Source organism: Epinephelus lanceolatus, chromosome 10, assembly GCF_041903045.1.
Source record: "Epinephelus lanceolatus isolate andai-2023 chromosome 10, ASM4190304v1, whole genome shotgun sequence".
Taxonomy (NCBI): Eukaryota; Metazoa; Chordata; class Actinopteri; order Perciformes; family Serranidae; genus Epinephelus; species Epinephelus lanceolatus.
The window spans coordinates 8635077-8658007 of record NC_135743.1 but is presented as its reverse complement, the minus strand read 5'-3'; the positions used below and the strand labels follow the sequence as shown (position 1 = coordinate 8658007).

Here is a 22931-nt window from a genome sequence, read left to right as displayed (position 1 = left end):
AAGTAGCAGAAAATAAATATACCTTTGTGCTTCAAAATTTTACTTCTGCAGTACTTGAGTAAATGTTACCTTCCACCACTGCTAAGACCCTATTCTGTAAGGTACATGTGATTCCTTGTTCCTAATACCTTACCACACCATATAAAAACCTATACCCTACAAACTGAAACCTCTCTCTCCACCCTGGATCTATCAGCATCATCGTCACGTTGTCTGACAGAGCGGGCGCGATCTCTCACTTGCAGTGACAGTGCAAATTACTCTCCTTCTATCTAGGTCACCTCTTCTCTCACCTCAGTCAGAGAGAATAGAGATATCATGGACAGGCGATACACCTTAACGACCAGCTCTCTGCACACACAGACACAGAACACAAAAAAATAATTTACTGTACACTGTAAATAATGCACCAGGTTTGATGTTAGAGAAAACAAAACAAATCTGCATCCTGTGTTCTTTGAATCAGCCGCTGAAGTGATTCTTGTGAACCCAGAGGAAAACGCTCTGCAGGTGGCTTTTGTATGAACCTGATTTCAAGACGATAGGAGTGAGTATACACACTGAGCGGAATGTTCACGTGTGTGTGTGTGACTGAGGTGTCCGTGTCTACGTCTTAAACTATTTCTTCAAAGCGTCCTCCCTGCCATGCCGATGCTGTGATGTGGGGCCTTAATCCCATTTCTTTAGTTTCTGGAGACTGTGAAGTGCTGCTCTTCAAAGCCGGGGATGCAAGTGAAAACTGGGAATGAGTGACAGTGTCAGCACTGTTAAGCTCCTTTCACTTGCTTTGACTTTGGACTGCCATTTCTTAAAATTGAACTCCGCTGATATTAACTTTGGGGTGTCTTTCTGCAGGAGTAGACTCTCACCCACTCTATAAACTCTCCTTGCAGTTTTCTCTGGTTTGTCTTTTGGGTTACAAGTTGTCAAGATCAAGGAGCGAGCAAGCCGGCGACATCGTCAAACTGCAGTGCTTGAAGTGGTAGAGAGAACATTTTACTCGCTGACAATCACGCTCTGATATCTAAAACTATGCGCAGATAGTATATGCACAAAACGCTGTAAATCATGAGAAAATAAAGCATACAGCTCATTATTAAATTTGCCTTTAGATCCTCTGCTATTCATCTGAAGCCAGAGAGAAAACAGTTATTTCAACTTTAAATCATTTTGTGAACACCAAACTCATAAAACAACAGTTATTTTTTATGTTCTAGCTGCGCTAATAATACCCATAAACAGCTTTTCTTTTGGTAACCAGGGAGCTTCTCTGCAATCTGTCTTGCTATCTGCTCTTACCATTTTCCTAAGTTATGCATAAAGCACTGCAGTCTTTTTCTTTTGATTTTTTTTTTCTTTGTGGAGGTTTTCTTTTCAGTGGTACAGCAGTGGAGTCTAGCTGCATCTCTGCTGTGCCTAATTAGAGTAACAAACACCCATGCCAGTATTATTGTTCTGGTAAGGAATATTTTAAAGGGTCAGTAACGAAAAGAATCGACCAAATAAACAAAAAGCTTTCTCATTTTCCTCCAGTGGCCTTATAATTTCATATGCTGAGGTTTGGAGGTTTGTGCTGCCACCTTGAAATGGAGGTGAATAGACTTTTGTTTTTGCTGCTTGAAATCCGTTCACCTTTTTTGTAATGGGGAGGTGACACTTAACCTCCAAGATCATGTGCATGGCTGGATTTCACTCGAGGTGCAAGCTTAAGGAGGCTGTGTCCACCAAGGTGTTTTTTTCTGAGGCTGGCATATTTTTAAAATTCCTAACAATGGGAGCACTGCGTCTTAACGCTATGTAAGGCTGTAGGTTTTGTTTCAACATTGAGTACGACACTAATAAAGGTGTTTGGGGGTCCTCCACCAGAAAATTCTGAGCATCGAATACTTTATATCGAATTTTATACACCAGTTTGGGCCTTTTCAGCCAAAATTTATGGTTTAAATGTCTTTAATTTTGTCAAAATAAAAGTCTTCAGGGCGCACAGTGGCTCAGTGGGCAGAGCAGGCATTCTATATGCAGGGGTGGTGTTCTTGCTGTGGCGGCCGTGGGTTTGATCCCGGCCTGCAGCCCTTTGCTCTGTCTCTCTGTTTTTACTGGGGAGACAAATGCACATATTCCAAATATTTAGGAGGACATGACCCTTGAATCCTGCCCAAACTCTACACCTATGATGCTACGCTACCGTAGATTGTAAAAAATATTGGTTTGTGGACTCCTACTCTGAAGCCTTGAGTTTGACATGTCAGCTGTCGCCATCTTGGGTTTTTGGGTCCAGTTGTGACCAAATTTGGGTGAGAGGGTGGAGCTGTGGAAGACTGAGGGTTGGATCTGGCTCATAGACTGCAGGGATGCCTTGCAGACAGCCTGCCACTCAACGCTGCCCTGCTCTTAATTATGCATAAATTTAAGCCTATATAAAATGTAGATGGGTGAATTTTATAGAAATACACCACTATACAGTCGTCATGAAAGGGGAATTAAGCTATAGAGACCAAAACTGTTTTTTGTACCAGACTGTGAACATGTTTATTTCTGTTGGAACGTTGGGTATTTTAACATGGGGGTCTGTGAGGATTGACTTGCTTCTGGAGCCAGCCTCAAGTGGCCGTTCGAGGTACTGCAGTTTTTGGCACGTCTGCGTTGGCTTAATTTTTCAGCCCCAGGGGTTACTGCTTGTACTAAGGCTACACTGATCAGCGAAGAGCAGTGTGCATGAAGATGTCTAACATTAGCACTAGAGGAAATATCAGAGGTATCTGCTACAATGGGGTCTTTGATAGATAGTGGAAGGAAGTTCCAGGGTTCAATTAAAATTCACTAACTGCACATTTTACAATTTTTGCTGTCAAAACTTTCAGTATGCTAATGCTTACTGTACTCTCTGTACCGACAAGTCCGCTCAGCGCAGGAGGTTTCAGGTGTCTTTGCTGATGTTGTGTTTGAGTCGGTTTCCTTGTCGAAATATGTTTCCTTGATAAGACATATTGGTTTTGGAATTAGTGACATACAAAGTGTAGCTTGCCCAGCAAACATGGACTCCTATTTTGAAGCCTTGAGCTCAGCAATTCAGCCGTGCCATCTTGGTTTTTTAGTTCCAGTTGTGACCAAATTAGGAGAAGAGGATGGAGCTGTAGAGGAGCAAGGGTTGGATCTGACTCATAAACTGCGGTGATGCCTTGCAGAAAATCTATCACTCAAAGCAGCTCCGCCCTGAATTATGCATACATTTAAGCCGATACAAAATATAAATAGGTAAGTTTTATAAAAATTCACACATGGTACAGTTGTAATGAAGGGGTAAGGGTAATGAAGGGGGTAAGGTTGCTGCTTGTATGCTTGGCTTTATTCTGTGAGTGCTGAGAGTTGAAAAATGTTTAACTTTGGGTAAAACGCTGCATTCGTCACTGCCACTTAAAACCCTGCTGTTTAAATACATTGGAATGTCATATTTTACATGAACAACAGCTTAACAATACAATGGAGGACAAATATGTTAATATGCTGCATTTATATTAACATACGTTTCCTCTTATGAACCCACACGGACTGGCCTTCCATCCTCTCTCTCTACTTGCTTCAGCCCTCCCTTTATCCTGATAAAACACTCTACCTGGTGCTGACATTTTTACTTCCACAGATATTCTGTATCACAGCAACCAGACACAACCAAAACGTCTTAGCTGAAAAAACAACAACACTGTTCCTCTAAAGCGCTCTAAAGTGCTCCCAGCTGGGCCTTGCCTGGCATTTTCAGCTGGATAGAAAACGCCTTGGTGGACACAGGGCCTGAAAGACGCTCTTTTGGAATGTGGGTAAATGAAGCCTGTAAGGATGATTCTTTACAGAGCCGCAGCCAAAGTAGCTGTACATTGATTTTTGACTTCTTTATCCCTGATTTTCTCTTGGGGGCACTTCACCAAGATTACATGTTCAAATCAATTTACCAGCAGTAGGGAGTACTACACAACTTTTAAGAATCGTCCTGTAGTGTCCTCTGTGGCTCTGGGGGAGCTTTGTCAAGCCTGAAAAACCTTCTTTTAGGGCTAGAAACTGCAATTGTTAATAGAATACATGCATCACAAACTGTGGGCATTGAGTTTGAAAAATATGGGCTTTTGAACTCTTGAGTTCCTGTGCTCATCACTCTGTCACTGTCAACTTTATTTATTGTTTTGCAACCTGTCTACGTCCTTATGCATATTCATTCACTACGTTCCTGTTTTCATTACAGTTTACTGATTTGCTCGGACTCTCTACCACAAATCTATAATTTATTTCATATTTCTCCCTATTTTTACTTGCAAAGTTTTCTTTACATGCATATTTAATGAGCACTGTTAGAGGCAACTTGTCTGTAATTGTGCATATGACAATAAATAACTTGAGACTATAGCCCTGAGCAGTACGGTTCAGCTCAATTCAGTATGCGTTTTTTCCATTTCCACTGTGAAAAGTTGTGGATGGTACCAATGGAACCGTTTTGTACCGTCCCCATTTTTGGTCCCCCTTCTTTTGGGGTACCTAGCACACAGATCTGGTACTAAAAGATGGAGCTGTGAACACTGCAGTCTGTTGATTGGTCAATATTTTGTTCTGAAAATGTCGGTGTCCCATTCTGTGGATGATAAACGAGGTGCAGACTGATAAAGGAGGAAATACAGTGAGTGACAACAACTCCGCCCACATTTAAGAGAACTGTTTGCGGTAGAAACACTAGGGTCAGGGTGCCATGTCTGAAGGGTTACTTTTCCAAAGGCACCATACCGAAAGTGTTCGGTGGAAACTGAGGTTCTAGGAAAGACACCGCTTCATGCATCATGAGAAATAAAGGATTCAGCATTTTCAAGCTTGACCCATACATGGGACTAAAGGTCAGGATATCCAATTTAATTTGTCTCCCAACTGAAGGATATGAAAGTGCAATACTAAATCACTTGGGTGCCCATTTAAAAGAGCACTCCACCAATTTAACATTGCACTCTAACATCGTCAGACTCACAATGAACAGTTTAAATTATAATATTCTTCTAGCAACTCCCAAAACCAGATCCACATTTGGCCTTGCATCATTCCAGTCAGCTGCCGTTTCTGACCGGAACGCATTACAAAAACACCTCAAACTGGATAAATTAATTTCAATCCCGGCCTTCAAAGAGGCCATCTCACATCTTTTTACAGATTCCTGCAACTGCTTCCCTACCGTCTAACCTTTCCCTCAGTCTGCCTGTATTCTGTGTTGAACGCCCATACCTGCCGCCGTTGGCCCAGGCTCCTTTTTTTTTTGTAATTATGATGTTGCAAATAATCCTGTTATTAACTTTGTTTTTATGTTTTTTGTGTTGTGATGTTGTAAAAAATCTTTGCTATTAACCCCCACTGCTTTGCCTGTATGCCTGTATGACTGAATAGATGTTTGTTAACCCTTTCTATCCCTGTCACTCTGTTGCTGTTTGTCCGCATAGCCATGCTTATGTGCTGTCTCTGTTGATGTCCTGCTACATGTCTGTATAGTTGTGCTCTGTGCTGTGCTACTGTCTTTTTAACAAATCCTTTTTCTTTCACAGCCCTCTCTCCCCTCCCCCTCAAGAAGCTTGTGCCTCTTGTCAGGCCATCATTGTAAATAAGAACTCGTTCTTAATGATTCTGCCTGGTTAAATAAAGGTTAAATAAAAATAAAAATAAAATAAAAAGCAGCAGAACCAGAGATAGTTTTTTTGTTCCACACATTCTTCTTGCCTTTCACTTTCTGACACCTGTGTTACCCACAATGCAACTTAATTGCTGAAAGTTTGGCGTGTTATGCTAGTAGCGGGTATTGTAGCCTCGAGCAGCAGCTAGCCTCAAGCAGAGATGAGGAGCGGCCTATAGAGGTCTGTTAAAGTCTTTGAAGCTCATGCTTACATTGAGTAAAATATTCAAACCGGAGACGAGATGTTTTTAAGGCTGCGCCATCAAATCAGATGGAGATATTCTTCAAGTCTGTGCACAGTCTAATAAACATTTCCCCTTTGGCACGACATGTGAGATATATTTGTAAAGTTTTAGTGTGATCTTGAGAATTTGAAATACAGCTCGCTGCACAGCATACATTTGTCATAATGGACCTACCTCTGTGTCTGGCAGAGTTGAAGTGGATAATGGTGCTATAAACAACATATTAGGACGAAGGTATGAAAGAGAGCTTCTAAGAAACATCAGGCTCCTCGTAGACGTCAGCTGTGCTCAGGTGAATATCGGTTCATCTTTTAATAAAATACATGGATGTTTTTGTGACTCTGCTCCTTCTCTGTTTTATCTGGATTCAGAGAGACTGAAAACAAACACCCTCCTGCTAATGCACTTTGTCCCTCTTGATAAAGAAATTCTGCTGCAGGGGCTCATGGCGAGCAAACATATTAAGGCAAAGCCAAGCTGAGGTCTGAAGGAGACCATGTTTTGTTTGCTCCTTTAAAACTCAGTGATAGGAGAGAGGGCTTTCAGTACATTAGTTTCAAGGCAGCTCCTGTATTGATTTCCCCACAGGACACGAGAGATGCAAGGCTGGTCCTAATTGGAGTTTCATAGCAGAGACCCTTGATGAGTTATTCATTTGGAGCACTCCACCACCATCCATATGGTTCCTATTCAGGTCATTGTCACGTTCAGGCAACTGCTGCATCTTCAAATGTATTCCGAACATCTGTCAAAAATCTGTGTTGTGTTGCTTTTCATGATAAAGCCATAAAAACATGTCTGTATCAGCTCTTTAGTGCTGATGGCATTTTTATGCAGAGTATATGCAGCCTGTTACATCCTGAACAGCCTGTATGTACGTATGCGTGTTTCTGTTGCTTGTTGTTTTGTCCATTTCCTTGTTTTTGTGCCGTTTTCCTTCCTCCTTGTTCTGCTGTCATTTAGTAGAAATGGTTTACATAGCACTTACTTAGTTTGTCAGTTTGACATTTATTTTTGTTGCTTGTTTTCTTGTTCAATTTTCTTTTGTGATTTCTTCTGAAGACAGATTTTCTTGACCCTCGAGTTTTTGTTTGTCTCACATGCAACGTCTGTTTTTTGTCACATTTGTTGGCTTTTATCATTGTGCTGTACTTCAATACTTTAAAGAGAATGTGTCTTACCACAGTACGACTAAATTAAACTAAACTTAATTAGCTTTGTTTGGCAGTAAACTAAATAAATGACTTAATAAGATGAATTATTTTTGTAATTCTAAATGGCAGCCTCTCAGCATGGTCAGTCATGGGTTATACGAAGGGTTGGGCGATAAAACAATTACAATAATTATCTCAATGTAATTTGTAATAGAGATATGATAAATGTTTGATAAATCCTTGATATAATTAAACCATCCATGTGCCTGTAAAGGGGGATGGTAGTGCACCTTAAACACCAGTTGCCACCTGCCATTAACTAGACGAAGAAGGAGTAGTAGTAAAACAAGAGCAAGAAGATGAGACTCGCCACTAATGCGTACAGTAACATTATAATGTCACAAACAACATTCAACACGCTCATAAAGTTATTTTTAGTATGATTGTCTTGACCCTGGATAACAGCACTGGACTACCCCACAAGCAAATTTGCGACATAAAGTATGCGACAGTAGCTGCAGAGTCAAATCATCTAATACTGATAGTAAGTTAACAAGTTAACAAGACTGACTAACCGGCCAATTCTGCGGCCTCTACAGCTCAGTTCCCCTTTTATGACAACTGTGCAGTGGTGCCTTTTATATAACTCACTTACATTTTATATAGGCTGTAATCTATGCATAATTAGTGTTGGGTAGCAGGCTGTCTGCAGGGCATCACCAGCGTCTGCGAGTCAGATCCATCCCTTTGTCTTCCATAGCGCCACCCTCTCGCTCAGATTTGGTCATTTCTGGACCCAAAGGTCCAAGATGGCGATGGCCCAAATGCAGAACTCAAGGCTTCAGAATAGGAGTCCACAAACCAATGAGTGACATCAGCTACATCCATTATTTTATGCAGTCTACAGTAGCGTAGTATCTTAGGTGTACATTTTGGGTGGGATTCAGGGGACATGCCCTCCTCAATATTTAGAGATCATGGTCTCTATAGCTAGATTCCCTGTTCCTGACAACTGAACGCACATTAAATTATATAAAATTCACCTGTTTAAATTCGATTAAGACTTAAAGACACGCATAATTTAAGGGGTGGCTGCTTTGAGCGACAGGCTGTCTGCAAAGCGTCACCACAGCCTGTGAGTCAGATCCACCCCTCGCTCCTCCACAGCTCCACTCTCTTGCTCAGATACAGTCAATTCTGGCTAAAAAAAACCCCCAAGATGGTGACAGCTGAAACGCCAAACTCAATGCTTAAAAATGAGGCTTAATTTTTGTTGCCCAGCAAAGGTGCCTTTTAAACAACTCTACAGCCTGCACGTCACGTATATCTGTATTTAACATCTCATTGTAAAGTAAAATAACTTTAGAATATCAGTATTGTAAACAGCATTATGCATCCATATTCAGTAGTAATCTGATGCGCTGCGGCTCATTACCACTCCGCTGCTTTGCAAACACCTGTAGATTTGATGCCATTAGATACTCGGCACCATTCACATGCAAATCTTCTGATTAGTTGTTACTCGTTTATAAATAGAACAATTAGAAACAACTTTTTTCCCCTTCAGTGATGAATAGAAACCGTCCGTGAGATGATACACTCCCACTTGACGACAATATAAATGATTGCTTGCCCTCAGTGAAACAGCTTGTTTTCCTCTTCTTCTCTGCGCGTCATACATCCCAACCACCTGTTAGACTTTTGAATAAATACTGTAAGGCATGAGGGGGAAAAGAGGATGACGCATTTAAAGAAGAAGAAGAAGAAGAAGAAAAAAACCACACGCAATCAATATTCTGCCTTATTTTTCATTGTAATTATCCCAGCACTGAAACAATAATGAGCTGTGAGGATACTTTGCATATCAATTTTAGGCAGTTATCACAATGAATGGGGATGATGTGAGGCCCTGATCACCCTTTGTGAAAGAGTGTGTTGTCAATCTGATTTGGCATGACGCACATTGCTCGGGTGAAACAGTTTTTGATAAAGTCCCAGTGGAAGAGTTGATTGGATCTCCTGGAACACTGGGTGTCAGTGCAGCGTAGTTCTCTGGTGACGTTTCTGAGGAAGCCTTGAAATCCATTAAGCTGTAACAGTATTACCATTCATCTCAGAGGAGGGGAGGCTCTGCTGCTGCCTCCAGATGACTCCTGGAGCCTTTTTTTATTGGCACATGTGGCCATCAGCACTGGGCTGGACAATCAGAGAGCCACATTTAGGGGACAAAAGTCTCCTTTCACACTTGGACAGCCACGGGTCGCAAAAAGTCTAAATTCAATTACAGAGATAGCATCGGCAAACACGTACGTAGACACACAAAACCCAACTCATCCACTCAAACGCATGCACATACGGCTGCATGCACAAACATGTATACGCACAGACACACATACATACGGATGAAAGGCAGTGAAATGGCCGCAAACCCTTCAACTCTAGACAGAAATCAATTTCCAACTTGGAAGTTGTGCTGAGTAGAGACGCTAATCGGCGGGCAGATAAGGGCTTGTTTGCTCCTGATAAGACAAGCGACCGCGACACATGTCCCATAAATTGAGATTTGCCAGATTTGCCTTTGGGGTTGTTGGGGGAAAGGTTGGCTGCAGAGTGAGGAGGGGGTGGAAGGACACAATGTCTGAGTGACAGATGATTTCAATGCAAGTCGACCAGACTTTGTAAGAGGATTTGTGCTCTAAACAGGGCTAGGCAGTGTGGATTAAAGAGTTGAATACCACGATATCAGTATGAGTATTTCCTCCAATATTGATTGGTGACAGATTGAAGGAAGCAACATACTGCAAGGAGTCATAGCGAGATGTCAGGCCAGGAGCATATCTGTATTTCCCAGTTCAGTATTCTGTTAACACACATTATCCCTCCGAACTTCGGTTCAGATTTGACCAGTTTCAAGTTAACATATTTCATAAATATTATCCAGAATTAACCCTAACCTTTGGCAATGGTTGATCATGGAACTCTCTGACTCTCACGCTAGACCTCTTTCCTAATCTCAACCTGTAGGGAAATAGCAATAGTCAACTACTAATAATTTCATAATCCTAAAATGTTTAATTACTTTTTTCCTTTTTTCATTGTTTGCTTTCTTTGTCCTCTATTTTAATTGGTTAATTAACTGGCTGACCAATTCTTATTATTTTAAATTAGGGCTGAAATATGTTTGGGAGTTGTTCTCCATACAAAAAGGGTACCTATCATCAAGACCAGGGATAATCAACTTGCTTTGCCCAGGGCCACTTTTGAAAAATGACAGGAGGCCAGGGACCAGTCATAGCAGCCTTGCACAGGTCCAGTGTACACAAGTGTACGTGATTTGAGGATTGGAGGACATTTGAAACTTAGCTCTGACCTTGGGGGGGTCCTTCCCTGGCTTTTTTTTTCTAAAAAGCTCTATTTTGATGATTTTTTTATATTCTCTTGCACCTTATTTACGTTTAAAGTACAAGAAATCCCACTGTGAATCAGTTTATTTTTATTTAACACATTCTCACTCTGACCTTGTCACATGTCGACATTTGGTCATGGACCTTCCACATCCAGATACCACGTGAAATGTACCCAAGTGTGTTGTGTCAAGTTCTGCCTGTCACCGTGCAACAACGCGAACAACTAGTGCACGTGGTTAGGTTTAGGAAAAAAGAACAGAGTTTGGCTTTATAATCTTACGGGATGCAAACACAGCTCTCCCGGGTGAAAGTCGGTGATTGTTGGACCCATACACCAGCTGTCCCACCCTCCCTGCTCAGACTTTCACCGCCTCAACTTTTGTTCTTGTCCCACCGCGGCCACCTGACACCCTATCATGGCCCATAGGCCGTAAGTTGAGGATCACTGATCTTGACTAAATCCTGTGCTAGTGCAATTTTGTAGCTCTCGGAGTCATGATTAAAGTCCCCTAACCTACCCCATGTGATATAAAGCAAATACAGAGCTGGGGAACATCTTTTCAGGATCCCTTCATGTGCTACAGTATAAAGAGGTGGTTAACATAGGACCCTTTATCATGTTCCCATTATGTGCACATAAATTTGGAAAACATCAGACCCTGGAAATATGAGAATGATCCCGTTGAGCCAACAAGAGCCTTCAGAACAGCTCCAATGTCCATAGCATAGATACTCTAAAGCCCAGTTCAGGCACTTGTCTGCAACTCCAGCGTCACCCTGGTTCAACAGCCAATCAGCTTGTAGCAAAGTCAGCTGGTCGAGTCAGTTGCAAGCTGTCAGGAGGCAGCGTGTTTGCTTACTTTGGCATTCTCTGATGACAGCCCTCTGTCCCCTCTGAGCCTGACTTTGCCTCATTTACATCCCTGTGGCTGTTGACACATATGTTGGTTTCCGTCCTCAAGGGTGTAGGTTTTGTTTCATTATTGGGGGGACACAAAGGAAACGGGGTTTGAGGGTCCTCTGCCAGAGAGTTTTGAGCATCAAATACTTAGTTTCCTCCATTCTGGTGATTTTTACCCATTTACCAATTTGTAGTCTGAATGGGCGGAAGTTCGCTGCGTAGATCAGCCTCTCACTGGGTGGAACGAGCCACCCACTGAAGTCCTGCTCTACCACCTCCGGTTGTGTAGCAGTTTTCAACCATTTTCAATACGTCCTTTACTAACTTTTACGGTGTTTGAACTTGCGGGGATGTAGCCATTTTTCTGCCATGGTTCGCGCCCTGTAGGCGATATTTTTGTGGGCGTGTTACACCTAGTCTCGCTCGCCAGACCTTTCTCAAGAAAAGAAAGGTCTGGCTGGGCTGACTCTCACTTTAAGATTGGAGAAAAAAACACCCCGGCTGCTTGTATTTCTTTCAACCAATCACAATCGTTCTGGGCGGTGCCACAGCAACGGTGCACTTGCAAAAATATTGCTGGGGGGAAACAGGTTTTGGTGTAACACGCCCACAAAAATATCGCCTACAGGACGTGAACCATGGCAGAAAAATGGCTACATCCCCGCAAGTTCAAACACCGTAAAAGTTAGTAAAGGACGTACTGAAAATGGTTGAAAACGGTTGAAAACTGCTACACAACCGGAGGTGGTAGGGCGGGACTTCAGCGGGTGGCTCGTTCCGCCCAAAGAGGCTGATCTATGCAGCGAACTTCTGCCCACTCAGACTATGTTACACCAAAACCTGTTCCCCCCCCGGCAATATTTTTGCAAGCGCACCGTTGCTGTGGCACCGCCCAGAACGATTGTGATTGGTTGAAAGAAATACAAGCAGCAAGGGCGTTTTTTACTCCAATCTTAAAGTGAGAGTCGGCCCAGCCAGACCTTTCTTTTCTTGAGAAAGGTCTGGAGAGCGAGACTAACCAATTTGTGATGTTACTGCTTCAATTTAGAAAGTAAACGTCCTTAATTTTGTCAACGTAAAAGTCATGCTACTTTCATGTTTTTATCTACACCTACGTCCATCCTCACAGAGTGTTGGTGCCTGACGGTGAGTTGCTGCTGCTGCTAGCTTTCTGTGCTTATGTCACACACATACTCAAAACCATACCTGTCAAGTTTTGGATTTGAAAATAAGGGAAATTTTCCGGCGCCGCTGCGAGCCGTCCCACCACCCCAACCAAGCTCCAGTATCCCTTACATTTTAAGACAGGTGTACAGGAAATCTAAAATAACCACTTGTCAACCACTTACTAACTACAGTTAGGTGATCAGAATCTGATAGGCCTACCTTTGTTGACATTGAAATGCTGTGAACATTCCTGCGTTATAATACAGGGTTATTATGTTATTATAATACGGGAGATTTACGGGAAAATACTAATACGGGAGGACAGCAGGAAAGAGGGGTAAAATACGGTAGTTTCCCAGCCAAAACAGGAGACTTGACAGCTATGCTCAAAACACCAACTCTTACAGTTGTTACTTCTACTTGAAAAGCCATCTAGTCACACTGGTGTAAACTGGCAGGTTGTCAGAACGTTGCAGACCGGTGTATTGTCAGTAATCACAAGTTTCAGCGCGTCTTGTTGTGAATCTTTGGTCTGAATAGGGCTTTAGTCTGTGAACGTCTAGTGGAGGGATAAACACTATTCTCCTGAAAGATATTTTCTCATTGGGTGTTTTGATGTGGCGGAGAGTGCTGTCTAACACGTCATGTCAGAATCTCCCATTCATGTTCATTTGGGCTGAGATGTGGTGACTGTGAAGGCCACAGCTTATGATTCACATCATTTTCATTCTCATCAAACCATTCAGTGAGCCCTTGTGCTCTGTATTAAGGCATCTGCTCCCCTTGTGTTTCTCCACTCATTTATTCAGGTCTTACTTTTAATTAGTGACTTTTATATTTAAAACATGCCAAATGTTGATTTCAGGTCTGTGGTGGGACACAGACTCTGGTCTCCTCCATGGTGCTATACACCTGTTCATCACCCCAAACTCTACATGCTCACTTTCCTCTTCTCATCCATATAGGTCGCTCGACTCCTTTCACTGGAACTGAACGTTTTAAATCCTGAGGTGTATAATGTCATTTGGATGTGTAATTCCTTGGATGCTAAGCTGCTTTAATTACAAATAGCCTGGAATCATTAATTTGGACGACAGAATTATTTCATGCGACCTTTTCGACAAGAGCACAAAATCTGACACTGTGAGAAAAAGAAAAATCTCCACTCACGTTAATGACGGTCCACTGCTCCACTACGATGGCGTCATATGTCGGGGTGGCTGCATTCGGCTCGCTCTCGCTCGCCTCCTGGAAGATGAAGACACTTTCCACCGACTTAGGCAGCATATCTGCAGAGAAGGAGAAAAAAAATCCAGCCGTGAAAAGAGTATTTACTGGATGGAGCGTGTCTGTCTTGTCTCTGCGGCTCCTTTAGGCCCTCCAGGCCAGAGGAAATGGAATGATATCACTCAGCCACATTCACACACAGCCCTTTATTACATAGCCAGTGGTGTGGGCCATTTGTATGAGCAATGTGCACTTATACATTATGCAGGGAGAAAGTGTAAAAGAAAAGGAGCAGGTATTCCCCTTCTGGGATGTTAAAAAAGAAGAGGAGACATTATGCGCTACATCAGTGGGTTTTCAGGACCTGGAGCCCTGCTGGTTTTCATGCTCGACAGCTAAACAAAGGCTAATTACAGCTGGGAAACAAGACGAGTGCAATAGCTGATAGGATTCAGAGAATCGGGAGTAAGTGCGAACGCTTTTAAAAAAAAAAGACGGACAGATTTTAGTGATGGCAAAATGTAGCCACTGATTTAATGAAGTTAGTCCGTAAGGCATTAAAGCATAAATCCTTTTGCTAAGCCTGCATAATTCACCTTAAAAAGACTTGAATTAAGTGAGCCACATGAAGACATTGACGTTGATGCTTTAGGCCACTACTGAGATTGTGTGCTGCTGACCAAATAGATTTTCTAAGCCTCTCTTCTGTTGGAAGCTAACAATCGCAGGATTGGCATCGGAGACAGAAACACCACTCCGGCCCCCAAGAGCCAGGACCCCTCTCCACCCAATGTCTCTTGCTATTCATTTGATGCACATGCACATTACATGCAGGCACACACACAAACACATGGACACAATACACGCCCCATGGTCCAGTCTTCCCGGCTGGCCTGAGTGCTTTCTCATTACTCCCACACCATTTACACACTAATGCAGTTTGCAGGGGCCCAGGCACCAATACGAGACACTCCACATTTCATTACTGTGCCCTAATAATAGGGGGATGAGAGGCGGCTGGAGGGCCCGTGGAGAGAGGGAGGGAGAGGAAAGATAGAAAGAGAAGGAGGGAGTGAGCAAGACAGTAGGAGAGATGGAGTGGAGGGATGACAGGGTCTTTTATTTCCCCCTCCCTGAAAACCTATTTAGGACCCGTGCACGCTCAATTGAAGACATCTCTCAGACATCTACTCTCTCAAATACAGACATTGTCGTTGTTCACCCCATCCACCCTTTTGCCTTTCCTCTACCTCCACTCCCACCATCACCCCCTTCCACCCCCAGTCCAACGCTTCTCCAACTCATTCGTCAGCCTTTGGCACATAATTGGAAAGAAGCCTTTCCGGAAAATGTGAGGCGCTGAGGCCCACCATCGGTTCCCTGCCGGCACGACAGGGATCACTCAGGTGAGATCGACACAAGGTTTCTGTCTCGGTGCTCTAGAGGGAGCAGCCTGTCTCTGGTGATAATGCAGACAGAGGCTGAGCCGAGGATAGAGAGAGGGGGAGAACGAGGGAAGTGGATGAGAAGAAGTTTGTTGCTGGGGGCGTTGAGACCGTCAGGGGAATGCACCGGTTGCGTGCACGAATAAACATTATCTTGCGCCTATTGACTGAGAGCTGAGCCGAGCAGCCGGCGGGCCGACTGAGAATAAGTTGTTTACACTTGCAAAAACCACCGTGCGCCCTCAGTAAAATTGCTCTCCATCCCCCCGTGACTCACACTCAAGGTCGTGGGGCGAGGCATGCAAATACAGTCGCACTAAAAACAGGGAGTGACAGCATTGGGACTGAAAGACACAGAAGCAAACGGAGGGAGAGAGTCAGATAGCTGGAGTGGCAGGGTGACAGCAAGTGACACACAGCAGCTGAAATCAGCACCCACATGACGGAGGATCACCAACACACACCCAATGCACAATGCTGACACAAACACATAGACTGAAACTTAAAGTGTTGACTTTGTAGTTTTTGGTGTGTGGGTGTTTGAATGGAGATCTGAGGTCTTTGGCTGCACATATCAAGTCCGTTTGGAGGCAGTTTGTTCCTAATATTCATGGACATGTTCGCAAACCTGCTGTTGTACATGGATTTCTAGCACACAGTGTTTCCAACGAGGGAACGACAGAGAAACAGGAAGTTGTTCCCATGAAGCTGTGTGCCATTGTGCCTCACTTACTGCTGCAAAGTCTGAATGGCCTCAGAATTTGTTGTTATTCCAGCTAAAATGCAGCTAAAAATGATTTTCATACTCAATTAAGCTACAGATTATTTTATCATTTGGTCCAGAAAAACATGAGAAAACTCTGAAAAAGGCTATTCATAATTTCCAAAAGCTGAAAGTGATGTCTTCGGATGTCTTGTTTTGTCCTAGCAACAGTCCAAACTTTGATTTACTATCAAGTCAAGACAAGAACAAGCAGCAAATTGTCACATTTGAGAAGCTGGAACCATCAAGTGACAGAGAAAGACTGAGGTGAGTTCTGTAAGATCCACAGTGCCACAACTGGGTGGTAAATTATCGGGCAGCTGTGAGGTTAATTCTTGACAAGATGTTCTGGGGTAATCTGAAAGACGCTTCCATCCATCCGTCGCAGGGGCAGCAGGCCAAGCAAAGCACTCCAGATGTCCGTCTCCCCAGCAGCGCTTTCCAGCTCCTCCTGGGGGACCCCAAGGCGTTCCCAGGCCAGATGAGATATGTAATCCTTCCAGTGTGTTCTGGGTCTGCCCCAGGGCCTCCTACCAGTGGGACGTGCCTGGAGCACCTCTAACAGAGGTGTCCCAGGAGGCATCCTGATCAGATGCCCAAACCACCTCAACTGACCCTTTCGATGCAAAGAAGCAGCGGCTCTACTCTGAGCTCCCTCCAGATGTCTGACTTCCTTATCCTATCTCTAAGGCTGAGCCCAGACACCCCACGGAGGAAACTCATTTTGGCTGCTTGTTTCCATGATCTCATTCTTTCGGTCACTACCTCGTCACCACGACGGTCTTGCGCAGCGCCCACATCACTGCAGAAGTTGCACTAAACCGCTGATCCATCTCATGCTTCATTCTACCCTCACTTGTGAACAAGACCCCGAGATACTTGAACTCTGCTTATTTCGGTTAATCAGTGTCTGTTGGTGAGTCTGTGCCCGTTGGAAATTATAGGCTCTGGTTGTTAATGACATCAGAAGGCCTAAAAGGTGAGACAAGAAGAAATACTACATGAGATTTGCATTAATAGGATCTCAAATCTTGCCGTCATCTCCATAGTATTTTCTGTAATATGGCAACCAACCACAGATTTGACAATCAGCTTCCTGTTTACACCAGTGTGTGCATGCCCATGAATAGTGATGTGATACACATTTTCAAGCATGTAAATATGGACAGGTGCTAAAATGCTTGAGTGTACAGAGATTCATTTTTGAAATGTTTTAAAATGAAAACATTAGTGTGGACGTGGCCAAAGAGTCAGCCCTGTAATTGCCTGGCGACCTGTCCCAGTGAGTGTCAGCTGGGACAGGCTGTGCCTCACAAAAGGTGTTTCAAAGACAGTCTCCAAAACAATATCAGACATTTGGTTGGTAACAGTAAAGATGCAGGTGCCCAGTGAACAGGAGGGTCTCTCCAAACTGTGAGCAGAAATCAGCTCAGCCTGCAGACTCAGGTGTCCAACAGGCAGCTGTGGTGAGCAGAGGCGTTTCTGTCCTTAGATGCCCTCAGGCTCATCTGAGCCTCTGTAGTGTGAGGTTGGAAGTGGAATTAATTGTAGTCTTTTATATTGGCAGTCACTCTGCTGCTGTGTTTGTTTGGCCTTGGACATGATAAAATCTTCCATATGGGAATCAGAAACTCTGTAAAAGTGTATTTAGCAAGTTATTGGTGATGTAGCAATTATGTGGAGCATGGTGAACATATGGATCAAGAGTGTTTGATGTATAATACGTTGCAGGTGTGGTTTGAGACGTTTCTATGGAAACTTTGTTTTTTGGCGTGACTCTGGTTCACCAGTGGAAATTGGAGTTACAGTTGATTAGCTACAGTACAAGGCAGATATTCAATGGGGTTTTCCTGTAATGTAACAACCCATGATCTACTTTTACTGGTTGCATCATTAAGAAAAAGTGGTTAATTAAATATTATAAATATTATAAATATTATAATATAATAGTATAATATTTATTTGTATAGCACTTATCGAAACAAGGCTACAAAGTGCTTCACAAAGTGCAGAGAAATAAGACAAGGGAAAGCTTTCCTATAAAAATATGTTTTAAGCAATGATTTAAAAATGGCTAATGTGCTAGCCAGCCTAATCTCCTCAGGCCTTGATTGCAAAAGCCCGGTCACCCCTAGTTACCAGTCTTGATCTAGGGACGACTAGTGAGGGTAGGCTTGAGGATCTCAGGTCACAACTTGGAGCATAGGTAGTCAGACGCTCAGCTGTATAACTCGTTGCTAAACCATGTTGAGCTTTAAAAGTTATTAAAAGAATCATAAAATCAATTCTGAAGTTAACTGGCGACCAGTGGAGGGAGGTGAGAATTGGGGTGATATGTGACCTACGATCTGTCCTGGCTAAAATGCAAGCTACAGCATTCTGCACTAGTTGAAACCGAGCTACTGAGTTATATTTATTTGGATTATAATTCATATACTGTATGTGTTTTGAGTATAATTTAATGTGAAATCACATAAAACATTCACAAAGTGTGCATTCATGTGCTCACAAGTCCTTGCACTTTCACAGATCAGCGTGTGCTGTATGTGTTCACGTCCAGCTGTCCACTGCCGAGCCGGAAAGTGACCCTGCCCAAGGTCATGTCTGCTGACATGATTTAAACATGTGTGCCAGGCGCTGCCTCAGAGAACTGGAGACAGGCTGCTGACAGCTTATCTATATTTCAAACGGGATGAGTGGACATCCAGAGAGAGAAAGGGAAAAGAGACCAGGGTGTTTAATGTGTGTGTGTGCGTGTGTGTGTGTGTGTGTGTGTGTGGATTGGATGTGATGGTTTGGCAGCTGGCAGGCTGGTACCTGTGGGTTACCAGGCAGACTTGAGCTGGTAGAGAAGGAACAGAGGATTGGATACCAGGGGGTGTTTGCATATGTGTGTTCTGTTTGCTTTGGTCTAAATACAGACTACAGGTGGACAAACAGTCCTTAATCTTTATTAATAGTAATTAATTTCCATTTTCCGCCAAGTTACAGCTCCTACGTTATATGAGCCCAGCCATATGCACAGGCCAGAGTGAACCAGGAGGCTGAGGGTGAGAACATTTGCTTTCTCACAGCTGTGGAAGGGATTTATCCTCCATCCACCCTGGGAATTACATGCACTGGCAATTACACGCTGGAGTTTTAACATTTTTAACTTGGCAAAACTTAAAGATAATTATATTTTTGTGACTACAGCTTATGTGGGAGCAATCATTTCCTTCACTAGACACAGAGGACTGTATTTCAGTGCAGGGAAAACAAAAACAAAACAGAACTTTAGCATCAGTAACATTTGTGGATCGTCGCCAGTGCTGTCAAACTCTTTGTTGGACTTGTGCCTGCGGAGGTACCAATGTATACGGATGATCACAGACTGATAAATAAATGGCGCCCTTTTACTTCACAGTCATCCATTTAAGCGCTGCAACTGTGAGCATGATCTACTTTTCTCTTCACTGAACTGCATGGTTTAAACCGCCAGAGCTAAGTGAACACAGACCTGTCTTCTGACTGCGACTCAGAGACGGAGGGGACACATGCTGCGCTGTCAGAACCTTTATACACAGTCACACAGATGATTTAGATATGCACACGCACAAACATTGCAGTTCTAATTCCACCTCTCATCAACTTTTGTCTCACAGAAGTGTTGCACATGGTTTCCCTTCCCTGAATCTCTGTTCACGGAAAAAAAAAAAAAACCTTATTGGAATTTCATATTCCCTGTATCTCTCTTGCTCTCTCTCTCTCCTTCTCTCCCTCCATTGGCTTTGCCCAAATTTAGAAACCAGTGAGCGCTGACTGTCATGCATATGAATAGCTCAATGTCTCACAACGGGGCTACAAATCCTCATTGTGGCTCTGGAGATAGCTTAAGCTATACAAGTAACAAAGGCAAACTCCCCGTCAACACCATTACTGTCAGTTCTCCAGTAAACAAACTGAACCCCCCACCCTGCTCCCAACTCCAGGGAGGAAGTGTGAACTTAGTGTGTATTTTGTGTGTGTACATGGGCTCATGTATGGGACTTTGAAGGTAAACTGTACGGGGATGCATGTAGGCCTATTATGTGTGTGTGTCTGTGTGTGTGTTTGCAGGCAGTGCCACAGTTAGTATGAATCTTTAATGCGTGTCTTATGACAGTGGGGCCTGCGTGCAGCTAAGGATCTGTAAATTCAATATTGCAATGGCACGAGCGAGGTCTCCACTCACTCACACTAGACAGGACTCACAAAATCTAAGTGATCCATTGTACACACACACACACACACACACACACACACTCACTCAGATACACACATACATATGCAAACAATGCCCCCTAATGCTTTCTCATCCAGCTTCACCATGGAAACCCATCTTTAGAAGGAGCATGGGGACACGGTGCGTTTTTGTGTGTAAATGTGGATCCCTCTGGACCGCGCCAAACAGCCGACTATCAGAGACGATAGAAAGGTAGCACAGTGTTTTGGAAGAGACCAGAGTCGGTGCTCAGTGAGGCACATGCTAAAACAAAAGGCTGCAGGAACTCTAGGTCAACAATCAGCTATATAAACAACACAATCCTTGCTCCTCACAGTAAATGCAATGGGATTTTTAACTCTAAGTCTTCAGAAGGTGAATAAATTCTATTAATCATGCTAATTATTCTTATTTAAGTAAAAGGAGGGGTTAAGTCCATATACAGTACATGCATTAATATAAGCAGGGCGAGAGCATAAAAATCAGAGGGATGAAATTCTAAACAATTAAGGACAATAAACCACTTTATATGAGGGTCACATACTGATATATCCCCATGCTGATTGGCTCCATTTGCCCTTCATCCCTCCATGATTAAAGGGCAAATGGACAGCACTTGTACAGCACCATTCCAGGCCTTCGACCACTCAAAGTGCTTTCACACTAGATGTCACATTCACCCATTAACACACATTCACACACTGGTGGCCTGGTGGCTACTCAGTAACCATTCACACGCTCTCAACACACTAATGAAACCGCCATCAGGAGCAATTTGGGGTTCAGTATCTTGCCCAGGGATACTTCGGATTAGTGGACGACCCGATCTACCTCTGAGTCACAGCTGCCCCAAAGGGACAGTTCATCCAAAAATCAAAAATACATATTTTTCCCCTTTACTACAGGTCTGTCTATGAGTCTAGATTGGTTTGTAGTCGCTGAGTGTTGGAGATATCAGCTGTGAGCACGGTCTCACTCCAAAGTCGTCGAAGTCCGGCGCTTGGGCAGTGACTTGTGGTGTCAGAAACCAAAGAAAAAAGGCGTTCTTTAACATGGGCATGGTACGCGGCCGGTTGCTGTTATAGTTTAACGGTGTCCTGCAGCGTCAGGGGGAAACGCGGCGGGACAAGGAAGAAAATTAAGGTGGGGAACGTCTGAGTGGGGTGGGCGGGAGGGGTGGTGTATGGGTCCAAAATAACAAAGACCTTCACCTAAGAGAGCGGTGTAAGATTCTAAAGCCAAACCCTGTTCTCTTTTCTGAAACCCAACCATGTGTGTTTGTTGTTGAAGGAAAACAAATGTCAATTCGCAGTGTTGTACCAACGTAGTGCATTTATTTTGAAAGAGCCTGTTTGTAAACGTTGAATTTCCTGTGAAAACAGAAGTGTATTTTGAAAGAAGACAATGCATGTAAGAAGCAGAATTTGACACGGCGTCCAAGAACGTCAACAACCAACACACCCAGGGTACCCTTCACGACGTATGTGGATGTGGAAAGTCTATGACCAAAATGTCAATATGTGACGAGGTTGGAGTGAGAATGTGTTGAACATAATGGGACTAGATGGCACTCAGCTTGTAATACTAAAAGCGCCAAAGAACTATACCCGCTGTATCAGCGTGCAGAAGGAAGCAAGCATCTCCTCATCGATAAGAGGCTCCTGCTCATGACATGCAAACAATAATGGCGTCCTCTAGTAATAATAAGTCTACAGTATAATTAATCTGAATACTCAAAAGTTAGCTCTGTCATGAGTACAGGACAGCTATACAGACGAGATAAGGACAAATCTGGAAATTACACTGTAGTCTTTAGAGAGGCTTTGAGCAATTTATAAGTGTGATAACTATATATAAATGGTAACAGTAACTCCTTGGCTGAGCTGTAATCTTAGCTAGCTCAGTATTGCTAGTGGAGCTAACAGTAGATGGATGCTTTCTTCTGCGCAGTGACACGGTTGGCGGGTGTAGTTCAGTTTTTGCTTCAAGCATCACAAGCCGAGTGCTCTCTAGTTCCATTATATTCAAAAGAAGGCAGACATGTAGATTGATATGGGGGTTTAACTATCCCTTTAACGTACTAAGCAGCTCTAAGTGCTTTCAAGTTGATTATAAATTATGTTACTATTTGGAATGTTGGTATCAGATGCACTGAGCCGCACGGATAATTAATTTCAATCAATTACTGAATGATGGCTTTGCATAACAATGGCGCAATTATGAATAATTGTTAATGTATGGTTTACTTTTAGTGGCTGCTGTTGACTCGCAGTAAAAACGGGGTTGGCACTGAAATAGATCTTTATTAATTTGGGTGGATGACTGATGGAAAATCTGTTGTATTCCCAAAGATGCCAAATTATAATCTGTCCCAGATTACACAGTATTACAACTGCTTAAAACTTTCCAATCAGGCAGGTCTGTAAAATTTCTCAGATGAGAGTCTGTGGTTCAAATAAGGAATAGCATCTCTCAGATCTCTCCCATCCTTCAGGCTCTTTTCCTGTGAGCAAGGCACTTCAGAGGCTCTTAGAAGTAGATGGTTGAAGCCGTACCAGCCAGCTCTTAGAAATAATAAGATGTGAAGCAACACATTGCTAAAGAAGACTGAGAGTCTGCAGCCATGCCAGCAGCTCTGTGAGGCTGCATTAGGCACAGCGGTGCTCCGAGCTAAATGCAGACATTAG

At 43.2% G+C, this 22931-nt stretch overlaps 1 protein-coding gene across 2 annotated transcripts in view; it reads right to left on the bottom strand.

Annotated features, from left to right (window-relative positions):
- The window catches only part of rftn1b (raftlin, lipid raft linker 1b), a 170019-nt gene that overhangs the window by 23440 nt on the left and 123648 nt on the right, over positions 1–22931 (bottom strand). For both annotated transcript variants that reach the window (XM_033640549.2, XM_033640550.2), the window contains exon 7: positions 13737–13855. In XM_033640549.2, the coding sequence (XP_033496440.1) occupies positions 13737–13855 (119 nt within the window). The remainder of the gene's footprint in view (positions 1–13736; positions 13856–22931) is intronic.